This window comes from Schistocerca americana, chromosome 2 (genome assembly GCF_021461395.2).
Source record: "Schistocerca americana isolate TAMUIC-IGC-003095 chromosome 2, iqSchAmer2.1, whole genome shotgun sequence".
Taxonomy (NCBI): Eukaryota; Metazoa; Arthropoda; class Insecta; order Orthoptera; family Acrididae; genus Schistocerca; species Schistocerca americana.
The window spans coordinates 614,705,170-614,729,480 of NC_060120.1; the positions used below are offsets into that span (position 1 = coordinate 614,705,170).

At 41.9% G+C, this 24,311-nt stretch overlaps 1 protein-coding gene across 2 annotated transcripts in view; it reads left to right on the forward strand.

The window, feature by feature from the left end:
• Positions 1-24,311, forward strand: part of LOC124595027 (von Willebrand factor C and EGF domain-containing protein-like) — a 181,633-nt gene that overhangs the window by 136,271 nt on the left and 21,051 nt on the right. The window contains exon 8 of one of the 2 annotated variants that reach the window (XM_047133585.1): positions 1,529-1,705. The exons of the other annotated variant lie outside the window; for it this stretch is intronic. Within the exon in view, the coding sequence (XP_046989541.1) occupies positions 1,529-1,705 (177 nt within the window). The remainder of the gene's footprint in view (positions 1-1,528; positions 1,706-24,311) is intronic. 2 annotated transcript variants of the gene reach the window in all.

The window sequence follows — 24,311 nt, forward strand, 5'->3', positions numbered from 1 at the left end:
TAATGAAGATGATCATCATTACAGCACACTGTAACTGCTCACTGATTGACATCCACCGTCTTTTCCTGTTGCTTCAGTTGCTTCACCTTTTCAGAGCCAGCCTCTTTTGGTGCTATGGTCACACTCACCTCATACCGTGTTACTTCCAGATTTTGTGCACAACTGAAAGACCTCTGGTGACATCCTTCTGCACTTTTATTCATTTCCACCAAGTTGTTAATATGCTTTGTTAATTTATCTAGCTCATCCTTGAGTTTGGCAGAGTCATGTATTTACCTATAATATCATCTAAAAACATGAATCCTCCATGTCTTTTCTTGACTGGCTTGTCCCACATCTGGTAGTATTTTATACAAATAATGATGAAAGATAACAATGAATGTGCAATACAATACAAAGTATGTGGTAATGCTCAGCGTGCACATGACTTCCTTCAATACCTTCAAGGGTTGTTTTTATTTTCTTACACTATTATTTGCGTATCACCCAGGATTTTATGTTGTTGTAGTTACTTAACCTTGTGATTACTTTCAGTCTCATCATCTTGTGCAGGTTTTCTATTACTGGCTCTTTCATGCACACTGAACTTGGATTCAGAAAGATGATGGCTGAATTCCATGTCCATGTTTTTCCTGAATCACTCCAGGCAAATGCTGAGATGGTTCCCTTGAAATGGCACAAAGCCAGTTTCCTTCCCCTATCCTTTTCATACTCCAAGCTTGGGCTTTGTTTCCAATGACCTCACTGTTGCAAGACATTAAAATTTAACTTTCCTTCCTTCATGCGTATATCTTGTTTGCTCTATTTCTTTCCAGTCTGTTTAGATATCACCTTCTGCTTGCATTTCAGCTATTGACACTTAGCTGTTTGGCAACACCCACTAAAGAGGTGTCAAGTTCACTTACATATCTTGACAGCTGCTGTTTTTTGTTACTCTCATTTTATTGCAATTTTTTGCTTATTTCACCCCTTATTTATATATTCTAGTTTCTTTTATCTGTTTCTTATGTTTATTCTATGCCTTTTGCTGATAGTGCTACTTTTTCCATTCAGAGTGATCTGGAATGTACTACGAAATATACTGCTATATTCGTCACTATTGGGAACATATTGTGAGTGGCCTGATGCTCTGTTCCGCCCCCCTTCAGTACTTTGGGATAGTTTTGCACCAAAGGAATTTTCATTAAAAATGTTACTAATCCTAACATAGTGTCTGTGTCTTGATTCTTTAGCTTCTCTCCTTGTTGACATTTTGTGGGAGTACTGCCAATATCTGGTGTCTAATGGGTGCAATGTTTCTGTGAACATTGCTACTGCCAAAATATTGTTACTGTTGGACATTAAGTACCACCAGTGCAGCTGTGGACCATCTTGCAAAAGTGTCTAATTTTTGGGCTTTATTTGAAGCTAGTAAAACATCTTTCCTTTCTCCTTTATTTTGCAAACATTTTGTGCTTTTCTTTATCTGTTTATTATTATGCAGCAGTTGTGTGCTAAATGTGAACATTAACAAATAAATCATTTTCAGGAACAGTGTGTCACTTTGGTGGTATTCAGCTTCAAATAGGTGAAATTTTGGTGGGTCGTGGTGAAAAACGTGGCTCGTGTCAACAGTGTAGCTGCCAGCTACCACCACATGTCACATGCATTCAAAAGAGCAACTGCAAAAGCAGTCCATGGAGTTCCACAAAGACTCTTGATGATTGTAAGTTTGACATCAATGTCTTTGACAGTATGTAAGTGATAAGGTGATGACTAAACATTCATAGAGTGGAATTAGATGTATTAATTCACTTTCAGTTAGCTTTATTTTAAAAAGAGAATGAAAATAAATGAGTGATAATTCATTAAGCTCTGAATAATTGCAGTTTGACAAGAGTCGGATCTTCTTCAGCAGTCTGACTAAACTGTCATTCTAGAGTTTTTTCCCTTTCCCTGCAATATATCTGGAATTACCGCAAATGCTTTCTCCAAGTTGTTGTGTTTCTTGTAATTATTTTTCAGTCCATTATACATTGTTTTATTGCTGTATTGCTAGATATTGCCTACACTTTCATATTGCATTTTCATATTTAGATAGTACTGTAACCTTCTGTTGAGTGTTTAGTTTACATCCTCCTTTATAATCCCTGGTACACTGTTGCAGTAATAGTCTTCATAATTCCTGGTTTCATTTGTGCAATAATTCCACTTCATTAGTCAATATTTTAGCTTTGCCTTTAGATCAAAGCTTGTCACATTGCTTCAGTTGACAAAGTAATTACTTTCACATGATGCATAGGCCTGTATTGCAGACTCGCTGTTCTTGATACAGAAATTAGCCACAAAAAATCAGATCAACCAAATATTGCAGTTTGAGGTCCCTGTTCACCACTTTCATTTATGTTACAAATGTGTTTTCCTTTTCACAAAAATTCCTGAATATGATACTATAGTTACATTAAGAACTATGTAAAATTTGTATAGAAGTGAGGCCATGTTGGTGAACATAATTCCATATTTCTACATTACAGGATTTTCACAAAAGAATCCTATTGGTTCCTTTGGGGTTGAAATGTGTTTTTATAGTATTTTTGCATTTTATAGTTTCACATGTTACAGTATATTCACATGATATAAAAATTCTGCTTCATTTATTAAAAAATTTTTGGTGATATGCAGATACTTGGTACCACCATTTTAGCAGTTATGTATTTATCATTAAGCTATAAAAATAGAAGTAACTTAGTACATTTAATCAAACATGTTATACTGAAGAAACTACCATGTTAAAAATGCTGTGTTAATTTTTGCCACAATGGAAAGATTTTACGTGATTGGGGAATAATATACAGCAATTTGTACAATGTTAGGTTGTTTAGGTGCATTTTCATGAAAATAGGACATATCTACAAAATAAAGTAAAAATATTATTTGAGCAAGACAATTTTTTGATCCATGGCAGGGAGTAGGTAGAACAAGATGCTCATACTGGGACCACGGAATATAAAACTTTGTTGGACTAAATGATAATACAAGATGCATATGTTAACCCATAAGTACATAGCATTAACAACATTAACAAAGATGAGAAGAAAGATACAGACATTGCACACACATTGTTTTCTTAGCATTTGATTTTGTGTGTGCTTATCGATCTAAGCAGTAAATGTTGGCGCAGAGCCCCTCCTCCAGTGCAGATCACAGAAGATATGGTAGTTGGAGGGGTCACTAATCCTGAACAGTCTTTCAGAAAGGGGGCGGATGGCAGAGTGGTTGGCCGTAGTAAGAACAAGAAGGTTCGCCATTGTCATTACCTGGTGATGGTGGCAGGTTGTTGAGTTCTTCTGAGAAACAATGTTTGGAACAAAGATCCACCTCAGTTGAAGTGGATGCAGATTGTGGGGAACTGAATGGTGTTTTTGGAAGACTACTTCATTGGTGTCTTCATGGAGCATCACATGTGTACAGTCCCACAATGGCTTATGCATGAAAACCTGCCATACACTGTGAGCTTGAGGAAGTACCTGACAGATATGAACTGTACTGGGTGATGAAAAAGGAAAGAACAGATTTAAGTTGTTTATAACAGACAATCTATGAAAGATAGAAACACACTGTGCATGTCATTGGATAGAAAAAGGTTCAAAGTTTTGAGACAACAGCACTGTTGTTTGTTTGTACTTTGTAGCAACTTGGTGACTACACCACAAGAGAGATCATTTTGTGTATTGGAATTTGCTCGAAGTCAGTTCATTGTGAAAGTGCTGCATCACTCCTGCATCGATTCAGCAAGAAGACACTTCTGAACAAGCAGATTTATGACTGGCATACAAAATTCTTGGAAGTTGGTTGCATATGCGAAGGGAAGTGTAGTGGTCAGCCGTGAAAGTCTGGTGAAAATTTTGAGCATATCCAAGATGAATTCACATAGAGCCCTCAGAAATCCACAAGACAGGCAGGCCACAAACTTCAGCTTCCTCAATCAACAGTGTGGTGTGTGCAGAAATGACACCTCCAGATGAAGCTTTACAAGCTGCAGTCACTACAGCAATTGTCCCAGCAACCATAAAGCACTGGACTCGCATTCAGGGGGATGACGGTTCAAACCCGTCTCCGGCCATCCTGATTTAGGTTTTCCGTGATTTCCCTAAATTGTTTCAGGCAAATGCTGGGATGGTCCCTTTGAAAGGGCACGGCCGATTTCCTTCCCAATCCTTCCCTAATACAAGCTTGTGCTCAGTCTCCAATGACCTCGTTGTAGATGGGACGTTAAACACTAATCTCCTCCTCCTCCAACCATAATGAAGCTGTGAAATCAAGTTGTTGATGTCAGTTCATTAAACAGGGATCTGTTGATTCATGTGTGGAATGAAATGGATTACCGTTTTAATGTTTATTGAGCAATGCACAGTGCTCATGTTGAGTGTATGGCAAATTGTGTGCACGTGTGCAAAACTTTGAAACTTCCTTTATCCAGTAACATGCTCAATGTGTTTCTATCTTTCATAGTTTGTCTGCAATTAATGAATGAAATCTGTTCTTTCTTTCTTTCTTTCTTTTTTTTTTTAAATACCCAGCATGTTGTCTGACCTTGTCGACCAGCCAAGGTCACCACTGGTGGGAATACATCCATGGGGAGTATCAAACATTTGCTATACATTGTTTCACCAAGGGAAGACTTCAGATCTTCCTCATAAGCAGTCTAGATTCCCTATAGAACCTACAGTAACGCTTCAGTCCATTCTGAATCATGACACATCAGTGCAGTTGTCAGGGTATGGTGCCATCATTGAACCGAACTTTTGCTTTGTGAGTGATAAGCTGTAGTTTGGTAATATTGCACACCGTACAATGTACACAGTTCAGGGAAGAGATGAGATTCAAAATGAGATTCAAACTGGTGCCACTGGTCATTTTTGGCTGATAACTGGTAACTGAAATGAGCAATCCGCATATTAAAGAAAGACAATTCCATAAATTTAGTTGTCATGATCTTTAAGGGTATAGCTTCCATCCATCGTGCCATCTTATCAAATGTAGAAAAATACATTTGAATCTGTTTTATTCACGTAATGATCTGACCTAGTCCAAGTGAAAGAATTGTAAATGGCCTTGTGGCATGTCAAATGTACCCAGTGGCAGAAAGGTGTGGTACCCTACCTTGTTACACTTGCAGGAACAAGTCCAGTTTCTGCAACTACCTTTTCTCGACGACCAAACAATGGACTCAGTTACTAGTTTTGTGCTGGGACAAACAGCAGGGTGTGACAGATTATGCAAACTGTCAGACGGGTCTGGAATTTTACTGGAACTGAAGAGCACAACCTGTTCTGCGGGTTATCATGCCACTGGCATGAATTAGTGTTCCAACTTCAAATTGGTGTTGGTGTTTTCCAAGAACACCATTGTCAGTCTTATTCCTGCTTGGTTGCTAATGCCACGAAATTAGTGCATGAACGTGAGACAGGTGATGTGAGAGGCCACATTGTCGACTCCCCCCCCCCCCCCCCCCCCCCCCCCCCGCCCCGCCCCCCACCTCTTCTTACATGAATGCCTCATATAATTCCAGAAATTTGTGTCTGTAAAACAAACGTAACTGTTGTGTATGTCAGCTTATGTGAAATGAACTGTGGAACAGCTTGCATGATATGTCACCTGTAAAAATTTACCATCCCCAAAAGCTTTCAGAATTTCTGGACTTTGATAAGCTTAGGCATCAGTTTCATTTGTCTGATCACAGCCTGTGTCAAGGGATGTCTCAAAAAATGGCAGTGACTTCTGGCATAATTGATAATTTGTTGAAGTGAAGAAAATTAACACATCATCCAGGAGCGAAACTTGCTTAGAGTGTAATCAATAAAGTGCTGCCAAGTCTGCATGCGAGTTAACTGGCATGTACAAAAACTCACATTGCAAAGGCTGTAATTATAACCATCTTTGGAATGCCCTTATTAGCCATCAGTATATCCATGAACTGAGAGCTCTGTAATCTCAACACATTTGAAATACTCCATCTTGGGGACTAAGTATATCAGAAAGCACTGTTTGAAGGACATAAGATTTTTTAAAAAAAACTTGTCCATACCTGTAATTTAGCAGGGGTTAGCTGCTTTGTTTTGTAAAAGATGAATGGTCCTTTGGTAGTCTCTATTCTGTGAGCCATACTCCCCTTAATGCGATGATGGGTATAGAGTTCATAAACACTAATCTCACATGCATGGGAGTTCCCATCACAGTGCAGTGTCACTTACCTGTGAGTGTTAAGTTAATCCTGGGATAATGTTGTTTCGAAGAGAAGTTGGTGGTGATCCCAGTTTTTAGATGCAGTTGTGGATGGTGTGTACGGCTCCTCTGCATAAGTGGCATAGGTCCTTGATGCCTTCAGTATCCAGTGCATCCAAGTCCAATAAAGTTTGGGTAGCAGCTCGTCCAAGTATTAGTAATCCTTATTGTCCTGGAACTGACTTTGAAGTTTTGTATCCTCTTCTGCAGGTTCTCCACAGTTTGTAGTATGCCCGTAACGTCATAATAAAGTGATGGCTGACAGTTAATTTTGGTAACTGAGAAGATCTTCAGTGTTGATAGCTGATGTTTTGCCTCAAGTTCATTGTACCAGTTATACAAAGTCTTGCGTAATAGAGAATTCTCCTCCTGTAATGACAGATGTTCTATTTTGTTGTACATATACTACTGATTCATTGCAATCAGATGTACAATTAGTGAGAGATGTAACTGCTGAAGTTCATGTAATGTAAGCATTAAGGTCTTGGCATGCTGTGGAGTAACTGCCTACAGAGATCAGTTGACTTTACCTTGAATGCAATTGCCAGTTGCTCTTTTCAGGATCTCCCTGAGTAGTGTGTGGTGCTGGCTGATCACATCACATTGCAGTACATTAGCAGGGAGGGCTTCATCTGTGGTGGGAGCATTTTAAATCTGTGGATGGGTTCAGCTCTGCTTGGTTAATGCACACCACTTTGTAATGTTAAATGGCTGCCTTGTGTGTGTGGTTTGCCAGTGGCTGCTGAGTAGTGATAATGTCTATCTTGAATGTCTATCTTGTGATGCAAAAACATGGTCAGCAATCTGTAGATAAGCTTCTTTCCTGAGACCTTAATGTGTTATTAAGGACACTTGAATAACATGAGGCAATTTAATCACCCATATGGACCACAATGTGTTGTCTGGTATTGATCTTGTATCCACTGAGGTTCATAGGTGCCACTAAAATTGTGTAGTAGTGTGTCCATGTAGCTGCTCTGAGAAAATCTCCTGGCAGATTTTTAGATTTTTTTTGTGCAGATTTGCAGAATATTTGTAATAAGCCTGCCTCAGCCATCTCAAATTTACAGAAGGCAGCTGGTGACAGCACTAAGTAACAGATGATAAAAGTGTGCTCTCCAATTTTACACAATAATGTGGCATATTTTGCTATATTGTCAATGATGATGTGTGTTGAAAACACAAATTCTACACTGCTGAACCAAGTTTGTGGTTGCTCCAGCTGGAAATCTGGCAGTTTAGGTAACACAGTGCACAATGTGTACATTGATGGAAATGTGTTCATGTAGCACTGACTGAGTAAGTGTGGTGGTATTGTCAAACATAACTCCCTTGATTGGTCATGGCATGGTAGATAGCCTGGATATCTTTGTGCATGAACTGGTTACCAGGTTCCACAAAGGGGCTGAAATGGATTCGCCACCTCAAAAACAAGAGCAGAAGTAAACGTCAAATCAGGAGAGGTATGAATACACATATCTGATGTAGGTCTAGGGATACCAATCATTAGCAGGCTCTTCTGCTCCCCGTCAGAAAGTAGTCTATAAGATCCATGGAAGGTACACAGAACTGTGGCAGGTGAAATACACACATTCATGTACATGAGTAGGGGGTCGGTTGTAGTAACTTTAACCTGTAGCTTTGTACCTGGATCATTCCATATTGGTTGTTGCCATATGCAATCCACTAGAAGCACTATTAATGCTGGCGAAAGATCCCAATAATCCTTGTTGGTCACAGTGTCCATAGTTTTGGTGGGAAGGTAGTGTTTCTTGTTTCCAGGGTTTGTAAAAATTGTGCAACTGCCATGGGTCACCAGTGGAGCTTGATGCGTGGTGGTGAATAGGCAGAATAAGATGCTCATATTGTGATCTGTTGCAGAGTTTCGTGTTCAACAATGTACAATGAATGATGTGCACTGAAACTGTGCATGCACTAGTGTTGTGCAGAGATGCCACAGATCACCATCTATCCTAGTTTCTAGAGCAGAAACTGTAATTAGGGGCTCTGCACAAGCATCAAAATCTTTTAATAGTAACACTGTAGTATAGTTCATGGTTATTGTGAATACTATACCCATGTTAGATATTAGAATGCAAATCATTTCACACTCTTGCAGTTGTTCATGAGACTTCAAAGCATACACAATCCACTGGCTGTTTCGCATATAACCTTTAAAGTAAAGAAAATTGCATAACTCGTCAGTGTGTTTAATTATTCAGTTTAATTGTAATTAATTGCATGAATATCCTTCATGGATACAGATGTAGTTTCCAGGTGCAGATACCAAATATGTGATTTAAGAGTAAGTGAAAAGTTTCCATGTTGTTTTGTGAGTTACTGTTGACAATGTAATTTTAGCTATTATGTATGTGAAGTATTACTCTTTGCTTCTCCTGTATTTAATGCAAGGTATCAGTTGCCAACTGTAATCAGTGCAGTACTGAGGAAAATGATAGATATGATAACTGTGAGAGTTGCATGTGTCAGTACAAAGTCATTTAGAACTTGAGTGTCTTTAGGACTGTATTTGTGGTATTAACATTTTGATGAGAGAAGTCAAGGCAAGACCAATGATAATGCATATATGACATGCATCAAAACTAAGGATGACTGAGAAAAATTGGAGGAATCTGGAATGAAAGTGACTTACACAGACATGGTCTTACTGAAGAATCTCAATACCTGTACTAGGGAAATTTCTACATGTGTTGAAGACTATGTGAAAAATATAGTGTGAATCATTCCCAAATGAGGAAATATGAATTTTTGTATTAATGAAAAGTGGATTGGAAGAATCATGCTGGTCAATTTGCCTGAAACAAAGCAAAATAATGATAATGGAAATTTAAATACAGAAATAAGAATCAATGAAGACCAAATAAAAATGAAGATTTAAAAGGAAATGCAAAGACTGGAGAGTTCAGAATTATTTATAAGGAAAAGGTCTGTTCAGGGGAAAATTGGTGCAAAACCCAATGAGCAACATATACAATAACCCTGCCATGTATTGCCACATAGTGAAGAAAAGGCAAAAAGTAAATCTGAGGAAAATAAACATTCACTGAAGGTTTAAGAACTTAACATTCAATGAATTCAGACATACAGCACGCTGACTGAGTGCCTCAGTTCACATGACAGATTAATGTGATTGGATGAATGATGATCGAAGCTCACCAGAAGCTGTCACTATTGTCAACAAGACATCACTTCCTGTAGAAAGTATAGAAAATGTCAATATGATCATAAATGGCAACAAAACAGTCAAGCAAAAGATACATTTCATATATGAGGGTAATCCCAAAAGTAAGGCCTCCTATTTTTTTTATAAGTACATAGACCTGTTAATTTCGACAATGGTTTACATCAGTTTACAGTTTGAACATTTAGCTATTTTTTGACATAATCACCATTTCTGTTGATGCATTTTTGTAGACGCTGTGGCAGTTTTGTATGTCCATGTCATACCAGCTCACCACCATGCTGTTCAGAAAGATATGAACCTCTCCTTTCACCTCGTCATCAGAATTGAATCGCTGGGACCACAATTAATGCTGACAGGTACTGTGAGACTCTGAAAAAACTCAAATGGGCAATTCAGAACCAGAGAAGAGGAATGTTGAGCAAGAGCGTACACATTCTCCATGACCACACTCATCCACACATCGCTCGGCAAGCCGTTGCTCTCCTGCGACAGTTTCCAGTGGAACATAATCACCCACCCATCCACCCACCCTATAGTCCTGACTCGATGCCCAGTGATTATCACCTGTTCCTTAGGTTAAAAGAACATTTGGCTGGAAAGTGATTCAGTTAAATGTTCAAGCTGTAAACTGATGTAAACCATTGTAGAAATAAAGAGGTCTATGTAAATAAAAAAAAATTAAAAATAAAATAAAAAAAATAAAAAAACATCTTACCTTTAGGATTACCCTCATACCTAACATGCTGTTAACATTCTGTCACTTAGTTAAGTGGTTAAAAAAGGCTGCAATTTAAATTTTATGCATGATGGCTGTGACATACAACATGGAATGTGTGGGTTCATTGAAATTAATAAGCTCTATTTACTAAAAGCACACACACACACACACACACACACACACACACACACACACACAGAAACACAGAAGTGATTGCTAATCAAATGCCTGCCCATAATTTAAATGCTGTTATCCTGTGGCATTGGTGCATGGGACATCTGACTTTTGAAGATATAAAATAAGCTACCAGATTGTACCAATAGAATAAACTTGGCTCCTGGAAGGACCAAAGAACTTGAAACATGCATAACATGTCTCAAAACAAACCAAACTAGACTAACATTCAATATTCTGGGTTGAAGAGCTTCAGAGGGGGGAAGGGATCACTCCTGCAGACCCCCCCCCCCCCCCCCCCCCCTGCGGGTCCGGGGTAAGAATAGGCCTGAGGTATTCCTGCCTGTCATAAGAGGCGACTAAAAGGAGTTTCAACCGTTTCGGCATTCCGTGTGATGGTCCCCCTTGGGGTTTGACCTACTTTTTTCGAAATTCTACAGAAGTAAGAGCCTTTTGGGGAAGGACGCCTTACGTGGTGTATCACTGGTCCTCAGTGCACTAAGGCCTTGGCACTCAGCATTGTAACGGCATTGTAACCACACCCACTATTCCTCCAATTGGGCCTAAACGCCTGATGGGTGGCACACGTTCTGCCCATAGCGCGTCCCCATCTGCACCCTTGGCCACTCCCTGGGAGGAAGGACAGGCCCGCCGGCTTGGGGCGAAGTACTTCCCCCGCTATTTAGTCTGTTCTTGAACCGATGGGGGGGACGTTCGCCACCTCCAAGCCCATGTTCTTTGTCCAGCACATCGAGGACATCTTCGGGGAAATCGAGGCTCTCAGTAAAATGCGTTCGGGGTCCGTTCTTATAAAGACCACCTCCGCCACACAGTCGGCGACTCTCCAGGCGTGCGACTGACTAGGGGACATCCCAGTGTCCATTGTCCCGCATCTGGCACTGAATAGGACGCAGGGGGTTATTTTTCATCGGGACCTCCTGCTGCAATCTGATGAGGAGCTCAGGGCCAACCTGGAGCACCGAGGCGTGCATTTCGTCGGGCAAGTCCAGCGCGGCCCCAAAGACCATCGCATAGACACCGGGGCCTTTATCCTCGCCTTCGAGGTGGACGTTCTCCCGGAGAAGGTAAAGGTGATGTGCTACCAGTGCGACGTGCGACCTTACGTCCCGCCTCCTATGCGCTGCTTTTGGTGTTTGCGCTTTGGGCACATGTCGTCACGGTGTGAGGCTGAGCCCCTTTGTGGCGATTATGGATGTCCTCTTCATGAGGAACATACATGCACCCCACCACCTCGGTGCATCAATTGTCCTGGTATCCACTCACCTAGATCTTTAGAGTGCCCCACGTATCGGAAGGAGAAGAAGATTCAAGAATTAAAAACTTTGGATCGTCTCTTATTCTGAGGCCAGGAAGAAGTATGACCGCCTCCATCCCATGATGTTGACAACTTCGTTTGCCTCAGTCATGTCCACTCCTTCCACAGTATCCTCACCCCTATCCTGTCCCCCCTCCACCTCCTCACCCCATCTGGGGTCTATGCCTCTGCCTCCCAAATACCTCCCTTCCAAATCCTCCTCCCTCACGGCCCCTGCCCCCTCTGCCCCAGGGGCCACCCTTCCTCCTCCTCCTCCTCCTCCTCCTCCTCCTCCTCCCCCTCCCCCTCCGCCGCCTGAGAAGCGATCCTCATCTCAGGCGTGCATCGGGGAAACGTTCCGGACCCCGGCTTCCGAGGTCCAGCGTTCCAAAACAGACCCCGTGCGTGAGGACCTTCTTCGGGTCCAGCCCACCATCCCCGTGCCTCATCGGACTTCCAAGAAGGCCTCCAAGAAGAAATCTTTATCCCCCTCTCCACCCCAGCGCGTTTCGTCTGACGCTCCATCCACGAGTCGCTGCTCCCGGCCGTCCTCAGTTTCGCTGGGACGCTCTGCTGCCAGGCGCTCAGCTGGCCTCTCGTCGGAGAATGATGCTGCTCCTCCTACGCAACCTGGGAAAGCGGTTGCAGCTGGTGACGACTCGATGGAACAGGATCCGCCTCCCGCCGTTTGTTGCATTGTTCCCTCGAAACCTGACCCTCCGCGGCCGTCGAGGTGACCAGCTCTTCACCCATTTCGTTCACCCTTTTTTATGACTAGCGATGGCTTTGTTACATTGGAACATCAGAGGTATTCGATCTAATCGGGAGGAATTACAACTGCTCCTCCGCCTGCACTGTCCGCTCGTCCTTGGTCTCCAGGAAACCAAGTTCCGCCCAACTGATCGTATTGCTTTTACCCACTATACCTCGGAGCGGACTGACCTCACCCCTGCGGATGGTATTCCAGCTAATGGTGGGGTCATGTTGCTCGTTCAGGACGATGTCTATTACCATCCCATCCCATCGACCACCCCACTCCAAGCTATAGCTGTCCGTATTACTCTTTCTGCCTTTACTTTTTCTGTTTGTACCATCTACACTCCATCGTCATCCACAGTTACTCGGCCTGACCTGATGCACCTGATTGTTCAGCTTCCTCTGCCATTTTCATTGTTTGGCGACTTTAATGCCCATCATCCCCTTTGGGGCTCTCCTGCATCCTGTCAGAGAGGCTCCCTCTTGGCGCATGTCTTCAACCATCTCAATCTTGTCTGCCTCAATACTGGCGCCCCGACTTTCCTCTTGGACTCTACTCATACCTACTCCCACTTGGACCTCTCGATCTGTTATACCACTCTTGCCCGTCGGTTCGAGTGGTATGTCCTTTCTGACACCTATTCGAGCGACCACTTCCCCTGTGTCATTCGTCTGCTGCACCACACCCCATCCCCACGCCCTTCGAGCTGGAACATACCGAAAGCTGACTGGGGACTTTACTTCTCCCTGGCGACCTTTCCGGACCGTGATTTTCTCAGTTGTGACAGTCAGGTCGAATACCTCACGGCTGTTATCATCAATGCTGCCGAACGTTCCATTCCTCGTACTACCTCTTCTTCACATCGCGTTACCATCCCCTGGTGGAATGAGGCTTGTAGAGACGCTATCCGTGCTCGACAACATGCTTTACGCACCTTTCGCCGCCATCCTACATTGGCGAATTGTATTGGATACAAACGACTCCGAGCACAATGCCGTAGAGTCATCAAAGACAGCAAAAAAGCTTGTTGGGCCTCTTTCACCAGCCCCTTTAACAGTTTTACTCCCTCTCCTGTCATCTGGGGTGGCCTGTGCCGGCTGTCGGACATTAAGGCCCACTCCTCGGTACCTGGCCTGAATTCCGGTAATGAGGTCCTTGTTGATCCTGTGGATGTCTCCAACGCCTTCGGCCGCTTTTTCACGGAGGTTTCAAGCTCCGCCCATTACCACCCTGCCTTCCTTCCCAGGAAAGAGGCAGAAGAGGCGCGGTGACCTTCCTTCCACTCACTGAATCTGGAAAATTATAATGCCCCCTTTACTATGCGGGAACTCGAACGTGCACTTGCTCTGTCCCGGTCCTCTGCTCCGGGGCCAGATGCCATTCATGTTCAGATGCTGGCACACCTTTCTCTGGCAGGCAAAAGCTTCCTTCTTCATACCTACAATCGCGTCTGGACCGAAGGTCAGGTCCCCATGCGTTGGCGTGATGCCGTCGCTGTTCCTATACTCAAACCCGGGAAGGATAGACACCTTCCTTCTAGTTACCGCCCCATTTCTCTTAAAAGCTGTGTCTGTAAGGTGTGGAGCACATGGTTAACGCTTGGTTAATTTGGATTCTTGAATCTCGACGGCTACTTACCAATGTTCAATGCGGCTTTCGTCGTCGCCGCTCCGCTGTTGACCACCTTGTGACTCTGTCGACATTCATCATGAACAACTTTTTGCGAAAGCACCAAATGGTAGCCATGTTCTTCGATTTGGAGAAGGCTTATGATACCTGTTGGAGAGGAGGTATCCTCCGCACTATGCACAGGTGGGGTCTACATGGTCGCCTGCCCCTTTTTATTGATTCCTTTTTAACAGACCGAAAGTTTAGGGTACGTGTGGGTTCCGCCTTGTCCGACGTCTTCCTCCAGGAGAATGGAGTGCCTCAGGGCTCCATCTTGAGCGTAGCCCTTTTTGCCATAGCGATCAATCCTATTATGGATTGTATTCCACCTAATGTCTCAGGCTCTCTTTTTGTCGATGACTTCGCGATCTACTGCAGTGCCCAGAGAACATGCCTCCTGGAGCGCTGCCTTTAGCGTTGTCTAGACAGCCTATATTCATGGAGTGTGGCAAATGGCTTCCGGTTCTCTGAAGAGAAGACGGTTTGCATCAACTTTTGGCGATATAAAGCATTCCTTCTGCCATCCTTACATCTTGGTCCCGTTGTTCTCCCATTCGTGGAAACAACTAAGTTTCTAGGGCTCACACTGGACAGGAAACTTGTTGGTCTCCGCACGTCTCTTATTTGGCTGCCCGTTGTACACGTTCCCTTAATGTCCTCAGAGTTTTTAGTAGTTCATCTTGGGGAGCGGATTGCACTGTCCTGCTTTGCTTGTATCGGTCCATAGTCCGATCGAAGCTGGATTATGGGAGCCTCGTCTATTCGTCTGCTCGGCCATCCCTCTTACGCAGTCTCAACTCCATCCACCATAGGGGGTTACGTCTTGCGACCGGAGCCTTCTACACTAGTGCCGTCGAGAGTCTTTATGCTGAAGCTGTCGAATTACCATTGACCTACCGGCGCGACGTACTGCTTTGTCGGTATGCCTGCCGGCTGTTGTCAATGCCCGACCACCCCTCGTATCAGTCCTTCTTCGCAGATTCTCTCGACCATCAGTATGGGTTGTATGTGTCTGCCCTGCTGCCCCCTGGAGTCAGCTTTCGTCGCCTGCTTGGACAATTGGATTTTGCCCTCCCTACCACCTTCAGAGAGGGTGAGAGCCCGACTCCACCTTGGCTCCAGGCTCCGGTTCATATTTATCTCGACCTCAGCTCGCTCCCGAAGGAGGGTACTCCGGCTGCAGTGTATTGCTCACGGTTTGTCGAACTTCGTGCGCGACATGCCAGTCACACTTTTCTTTACACTGATGGCTCCAAAACTGACGATGGTGTCGGCTGTGCCTTTGTCGTTGGGGCCGTCACCTTTAAATTCTGGCTCCTCGACCAATGTTCCAGCTTTACGGCCAAGCCTTTTGCTCTCCATCAGGCCGTTCAGTATGCCCGCCGCCACCGCCATTCATCGTATGTACTCTGCTCTGATTCACTCAGTGCTCTTCAGAGCCTTGGAGCTCCTTATCCGGTCCATCCCTTGGTGCAACGGATCCAGCAGTCCCTCCATTCTTTTGCTGATGGTGGCTCTCCTGTCAGCTTTCTGTGGGTTCCCGGCCATGTAGGAGTGCCTGGGAATGAGACTGCTGATGCAGCAGCCAAGGCTGCAGTCCTCCTGCCTCGGCTCGCCTCCCATTGTGTCCCGTCATCTGATGTTAGTGGGGTTGTTTGTAAGAGGCTTGTGTCGTCGTGGTGGGATGCTTGGTCCTCACTTCAAGGAAACAAGCTCCGGGAAGTAAAACCATTCCCAACTGCTTGGACAACCTCCTCCCGACCATCTCGGCGAGAAGAGGTCCTTCTGACCAGGTTGCGGATTGGGCACTGCCAGTTTCGCCACCGCTACATGCTCTCCGGTGACCCAGCCCCGCAGTGCCCTTGTGGTCATGTACTAACAGTGCGCCATGTTTTATTGTCGTGTCCCTGTTTTAGTCAATCTCGTGTTGTCTTGTCTCTGCCATCTACTTTACAGGATATTTTAGCTGATGACACTCGAGCAGCTGCTAGTGTTCTTCGTTTTATTACTTTGACTGGCTTATCCAAAAACATCTAACTCTTTCACTTATTTTATCTGCGTCTTTGTAAGAACTTTCTGGTATCCCACCCCCCCCCCTCCCTCTTGAGTTTTACTAGATTCTGTGTGCTCCACCAATTGTGACTGGGTGCTAATGACCTCAGTAGTTGAGCGCCCTTACCCCCCCCCCCCCCCCCCCAAAAAAAAACCTCCTGCAGTCAATGTTAAGGAGTGATGTAACACAAATTACAAATGTGAAATGTGTAGTGAAGAATGAAATGATAAAGAAGATAAATATCATTCACTGTGATAATAATAAAAAACATTGGAATGAACATTTGAGTGCCTTATTGAACAAAAACAGTATAGCATTCCAGACAAATACTTTGTACTCTCCTCTGCAGAGTTCAGTCATTAAATTTTGGGAATGCAGCTGCATAAACTTTGTTCTCCCTCATATTCCAGCCATATCTCTTCGTCATCTTCAGAGTGAGCCAACTGAAGCTACAGTACGCTACAGAAAACAAAATTGCCAGAGCCCTTGATCAGTGGCAAAGAGTGTGCATAAACTGAATCTGTGGCAATCGACTCAATCCATGGTGGGATATTGATGTGACACACACACACACACACACACACACACACACACACACACACACACACACACACACTCACACTCCTGATCTGGACATCATCATTAAGAGTACAAACATGGTACTTTTAGGACTTGCAGAAAACTGTGATAAAATATACTTAGTTACATATCCACACACTACTCACCTGAAGAAATTAAACGGAAAAAGCCAGGAGATGATGTGAGGGACATACAGACATTGTGTAGTTTCACAAATGACAGTGACACATCAATCTTGAGCCTGAGCATATTTCATGCACACACAACTGCTATCTCCAGCCACTTTGGCCACAATGCAGTAATGTCATGTCAGGTGCAAGCAGCAATCTGGAGTGGAGTGGAGTGGGGTGGGGGAAGGGAGAGGGATACCAGGGTATGGGTGGGGGGAAAAGGTATGTGGTGGTGGTGGGGGGGGGGGGAGCAATAAAGAAGCAGAGGTGGGGGAAAAACCAGTGTGTGCACTGACAGAGAGAAGAGCACAATGAGGGTGAGGGATCTGGATTTGAACTGAGAAGCAGTGATAGGATGGAGGGGGTGGAAATTATTTAGTATAGTAAGTGGGGTGAGGCCCAACTGGAGGTAAGGAATTCCTGGAAGTTGACCAGGGCATGGTGGACCACAGTTTGATGGTGGCATGAACAGGGAGGGTTACAGTTAATTTTTGGATTAGGCTGGCTTTGGTTCAAAGAATTTGTGGCAAAGAAATTCTTTTATTGCAGGGATTGGGAGGAGAGTAGGTCTTTCATTAGTGCAATGAGGTTAACTTTGGGTGTAGAGTTGAAAATGAGGGGTGAGGGCTTTTTTTAGGATGAAACTTCCGTGGAGCTGAGGATTTTTGTGTCAAGTTTAACAACACTGTTCTGTCATTGGTTTTGGCTCTGGATTTAGTGGAGTTTGGGTTGCATGATCCATATAGCCATAGATTCATTTTATTAGTGCTCTTTGGCACTGATCATTGTCTCTGCTACTTGTTTTTTCTGTGGTTTAAAATTACAGAATACATATTGTAGTAATAGTCAGTTTATCTTATTGCACTGGAAAAAAAACTAAATATTGCACATTAAGTGTGTGTTGTTTGGTGCTAGTTTACCTAACGGTTCTGGTTGGAAGTTATAGCCTATATTATCAATGATTTACCCAAGAACTTTATCAATGATTTGAAAATATCACCACCACAATGAAGAAAAGAAGACTGTCTTTCTATGGACATATTAAAAGAATGGAATCAGAGGCTTGCCAACAAGATTCTTGTATTCCAAGAGAACAGGAAGACCCAAGTTCCATGGGTGAAAGAAATGCACTTGGATCTAGAAAAAATGTGGAATTACGACAGAGAGAAATTGTGAACAGGCAGATTAGGAAAAAGTTTGCAGAGGTGAAGGATTTCTTTGAGGAAGAAGAGAGTATTCTCGGCAGAACAACATGCATGAGTGAGCCAATGGATAGAGTAGTACTGGCAAAAGAGGAAGAAAGAGAAATTTAGCAAGTGAGGGAAGTTGTGTAAATGTAGCCCATAGATGGCTGTAACAAAAATAAATAATAATTTACCTGCCAAAGGAACAAGGGCCTCTTTGTAGGTGCTGTCAGTCATTAAACTAGATTGATCAAAAATGGGAACTTTTTGACTTGAATGTTAAGGCTTTATTCTCGGGGGAAAAATACTAGAGGTGGGACTCAGTCCAATGAACTCGTTTTTATAGGCTGTTGTAAACATGCCAAAGCATACTGCCTACCTGATCTTGACTTGGACAACACCATTAAGAATAGAAACATGGTACTTTTAGAAAATGTACAAAACTGTGATAAAATACACTTAGTTGTACATCCACAAGTAACACTGATTCACCTGAAAAAATTAAATAAGACATAGAGACATTCCATAACCCTACGAATTACAATGACACTTCTGCCATGAGCCTGAGTGAGTAATGATGTGTCAGTAGGGTGGTGATGAGTCATACGTACCTGAGGAGAGAACAGAAACACGTACTCTGGCATGAGATACAACTGATACCCATGAAAATAGGCTATTAAGTATGGGGAGAAAGAAGAGTATGATTGATTTACTTTGTCTACTTTCATGTCTGAATGAGCTTTAAACTGTTGAAGTTTTATCATCTGATGATGATCTGTGGGAGAAGCACGATTGAAGAATGTGACTCCTTGGAGAAAAATAAATAGAGAAGACCAATGTAAAGGGAGAAAGAGCATGGCACAAGGCAAGCTATGTGGTTAAAGGACCTTTTCTGTGAAAAGGTGCTGGCAAGCATTATGTCCACTCGCTAATAGTAAGGTACGCTTCACATTATTACCTCTGTGCCTTGGCTGCTTAATACAACCTACAGAAGGATCTGAAAGATGCATGAGATGACTGACACTGAAAATTATATGGTGTCGGGAGGAATGGTATGTGACTTGAATGATGTTAGTATCGGAGATTTTGAACAATAATCTTCAAAAGAACATATGACTTTTCTTAATCATATCCTACATGCAACTCTTTCAGAATCACGGGCGTTGGTAGCATGTACTTCCACACCACAAGTCACATGCAAATTTGACCAAACCTACATTTAACTACATTGTGTTGTCATTACTGGCCATAAGTCATTTTTGTGAAACTATACATTTTTGGCCACATACGAAGTGACATATTGGGCCCACTGCTTCCAGAAGTAGGGTTCTGATAGGTCTTTCATGGTATCAGTCTTATTGTGGAAATACGTGGATGATGTGGATGATGATGATGTGGATGATGATGATGTGGATGATGATGATGTGGATGATGATGATGTGGATGATGATGATGTGGATGATGATGATGTGGATGATGATGATGATGTGGATGATGATGATGTGGATGATGATGATGTGGATGATGATGATGTGGATGATGATGATGTGGATGATGATGATGATGTGGATGATGATGATGATGTGGATGATGATGATGATGTGGATGATGATGATGATGTGGATGATGTGGATGATGTGGATGATGTGGATGATGTGGATGATGTGGATGATGTGGATGATGTGGATGATGTGGATGATGTGGATGATGTGGATGATGTGGATGATGTGGATGATGTGGATGATGTGGATGATGTGGATGATGTGGATGATGTGGATGATGTGGATGATGATGTGGATGATGTGGATGATGATGTGGATGATGTGGATGATGATGTGGATGATGTGGATGATGATGTGGATGATGTGGATGATGATGTGGATGATGTGGATGATGATGTGGATGATGTGGATGATGATGTGGATGATGTGGATGATGTGGATGATGTGGATGATGATGTGGATGATGTGGATGATGATGTGGATGATGTGGATGATGTGGATGATGATGTGGATGATGTGGATGATGATGTGGATGATGTGGATGATGATGTGGATGATGTGGATGATGTGGATGATGTGGATGATGTGGATGATGTGGATGATGTGGATGATGTGGATGATGTGGATGATGTGGATGATGTGGATGATGTGGATGATGTGGATGATGTGGATGATGTGGATGATGTGGATGATGTGGATGATGTGGATGATGATGATGATGTGGATGATGTGGATGATGATGATGATGATGATGATGTGGATGATGATGATGTGGATGATGATGATGTGGATGATGATGATGATGATGATGATGTGGATGGTGTGGATGATGATATTATAAGATATGATATATATGATATGGAGATGTGGTATATGGAGATGTAATTATTTTATTTTTTTGTCATTCAGCCATTATAGCAATAGACAACATCACACATACTATGCAATAAAATTGATAATTTAAAAGAAACAACAGGATTGTTATTAGTGATACAATATTATATTACAGTTTTAATAGTCATTTATGTTGTAGAATGAGTGGATAACTAGCCAGTCATACAGTATTTGTTTGAAGGCTTGTACAGCTAAATCTCGTACAGATTATGGAATCTTATTATATAAATTGTGCCCCCATGAGTCGATAACTGTTAAGTGATTTTGCAGCCTCTGGTATAGGGTACAAATTAATCTGTTTCCTGTGTTTTGCTTCTGGTAACTTCTTTTGTGTGTAAGTTAAAACATAGTGTGTGGTTTACAGTGTGCCTAATAAGAACAACCAGTAATTACCCTAATAGCTCTTTTCTGCAGGCAGTATTAGAAGTCCTGCACACAACTAGAGTTCCTCCATAAAATATCATCATATGTTAGTATGCTTTGGAAGAAAAAAAGGATATTCTAACATATTTTTCAGCTACACAATCCATAAGTCGCCTTAACAGATAAGTTGCTCTTGATAGCTTACAGGGAATTTATTGTATGTGTCAACCCCAAGATAATTTATCATCTAAATATACTCCTAAGAATTTAATGTAACTAGGATCATCTGACAAAAGCTTGTCTTTCAGACTAAAAACCACGTGCTGTGTTTTGTTGTCATTAAATAAGCCATTTGCTTTGAACCAGTTGGAAGCTTGGTCCGTTGTCTTTGCAACAACTTTTAAGGTTGCTGAGATCATTCCTACAATGAAGAAAAGTTTTATCTGCATATAGAACTGTACTAGACTTTATAAATGATGGCACATCATTGATCATTATTAGGAACAAAAAAGGGTCCAACTGGATACTTGGGAACACCTACCTGAACATGTTCCATTCTCAAAATTCCCTTGCCAACACAGAAAAGTTGCCTGTGGTACTGTAGATAAGATTTTAGTAATTTAAGGCTCTTACTTTCAATGCTGTAGAATTCAATTTTTTCCAGAAGCAGTGTGTGTCCTACACAGTCAAAGTGGCTTGCGGAAAGCTGTTATACTCAAACACTTGATGTATGAATTTGACTACAGAGTCTATAGCATCAATTTTTTTCTGAAAACTATTCTGTGATCCACTAATTATTCCTAGATTTTCAAAGTAAACATATAATTGTTGGTAAATTACATGTTTGAGTACTTTGGAAAAAGCTGGAGTATAGAAATTGGCCTGTAATTGACGGTAACTCAGTATCTCCTTTTTTATGTATTTGAACTACCCAAGACACTTCTAGCTCACCAGGAAAATATCACTCAGCTATGCGCTTGTTTGTACAATATGTTAAGGGATACAAAATACAGTACTTTCTTTAGTAAGTTACAAGATTTTATATAAATCTACACTGTCTGATGGTTTCACCTGTTTACTATTCTTAGGATGAGACTAGGAGAGACCTCAGAGAAAGCAGAAGTGTGTGTTAGCCAGTGGTTTACAAACAGTTTTTGCAAGAATCTCTAATGAACTGATATCAGGTTAAAGAATAAAATTTCCTACTTCCTCAGCTGGTTTAATAACTGGGTGCTTAAAGTAATTTTGTTTCTTTTATTTTTAGCAATACTATTTATTAGTTTTCATGCAGATTTGCACTTGTTTGTGGAATACTCAGTACTGCTGAAATAGTGTGCCTTTTTGGCATTCACAATGGCTTTTTTGTACTCATTTCTTTATTTGAGATAGACTGATTTGCCATGGTCAGTCTTCAGACTTTTATATACATTGTCCAACAGCTTAACTTGTTTTTTCAGATTCGTTAGGTCTTCAGTATAATACGGATTTTGTTTATTTGTGGCCTTCGACAATTATTTGCATTTCCTTATGGGAATGCTTTAAAGTTCTTGCCATGTTAGTTTTGCTGACAAATCATTACATAAGCTATATTGGCCAAACCAGTCTATCTGCAAGGGACTTAAGAAAGCTGACAATTTTATCATTTGTGACAGGTCTGGTAATTACAATTTTTGAGATAGGCCTTGCAATATTACTCTTACCAGCAAACAATCTAGTTTTGCAATTTAGGGGTACAGAATCATGGTCCAAGAATCAAAATACCATCACATCACATCACATGATACTTCTGTAGTTTAAAAATGGACAAAAATGTTGTCAAGACGTGCTTCATCCCTCGTGGGTCTATTATTGATAAAGTGTAAATTGCACTTTCTTAGGTTTTTTCAGCTCAATGACACTATGTTTGTGTGTCATTACATCAAAATCTGAATTCAAGTCTCCACCTATTACAATGTCATGATGCTACCATTATGGCTCTCTAAATGCAAATGCCACAGCATGTCTATTTCTCCAGAAATACTCTGGTGGTACCCTTAGGTGGATTGTACAAAGATGTTATTCCTAACTTAAAACTATCAGTGATGCTACCAGTAGCTTCAAAAATTCTGTTTGTCACAAAAGTACTCTAGATCCAACCTATTAATGGAGCAACTGAGCAACTGAGTGACTGGTTAATACAAATTGCTACACCACCTCTTATATGCAATTTTGTACCGTAACTATTTACTATATTATAGTTACCAAATTTAACAACTGTAAGTTCACCCTCAGTAGCCCAATGTTCACTCAAACAAAAAATATCAAATTTATTATCTGGGTCAAAAGTTTTAACAAAAAATTCTTTTTCATTCCTTGAATGTTCAGGTAGCAAATTGTAATCTCGAAACTGGTATTCCCTTCAAACTGAACCTTCTGGTGAGAAGCTATAGTATCTTTTTTACTACTTACATTATGGGCTTCATCGTGCTGCATTTGGAAGAAGAGACGACACTGTTTTCCACTTACCATAACACTTGACACGGCTTCTTTAAGTGCAATTCCCCTCCCTCCTCCTGTTGGCACTGCAGCTACTGTTGCTGGTGAAAGTTTTTTTTTTTTTTTATGGGTTGTGATGGTTCTGCTACAGCTGCTTCATTTTCTAATGCTGCTACCGATAATGCCACTAGTGACAGTGAAGCTTCACTTGCTGGTGCTGATGTCATTTCTTCATAAGGTGTTGCCAGTGAGTTTCTCCCTCATGTGCTGTTAGTCGATTCTTCTTTTCATTTGCCATTGGCAGTGAACCTATTGCAGGTGGTGCAATTCTTTTGTGGGTGTCCACTCCTACAGTTTTTGTGACCTAGAGGTTTTTTTGGCAAGCACTTCTTTGCCTAACTGGTTTCTGTGCAGTGCATGTCTGGTAAAATGCTCCTGACACAACTGGTTGCTGCAATGAAAGTTATGTGCGCAAAATTGCTACAAATATTCCTGAATTTTCTGTTTGTTGTGAAGATTTCTTTATTTACACAAGAGTTTTCAGTTAAGTCATGTCTGTGTGGAATACTTACAACAAATACCTTGTCTTGTGAAATTTTTCCTAGCTATTCCAGCAGTGCTTTTACTGCATGGCTACTCTGGCTTTTGTACACATCATTTCCTCCATTGATTACTGCACAGTTCACACCTTTTTTTCTGTGGTTTCACAGTTTTTAACACTTCCCACAAAAGAGGTCCAGGCTTCAAAATTCCAATGACTTCATAATCTGACTGGATATCAGACGTGATTTAGCTAATTCCCTACCATGACTCATCAATAATATGTAGATTTCTTTTTTCTTCACTGTTTGTTTTTCTGTTTTGTGTTCCATATTTTCAAATGTTGCATTAACATGATTTTTATGTTTAAAGGTACATGGCAGTAATGAGTTTTCTCTGGCACTGTTTTAGTCAATAGTTGCTTCTGAGCAATTTCCTGCAGCACTGAAA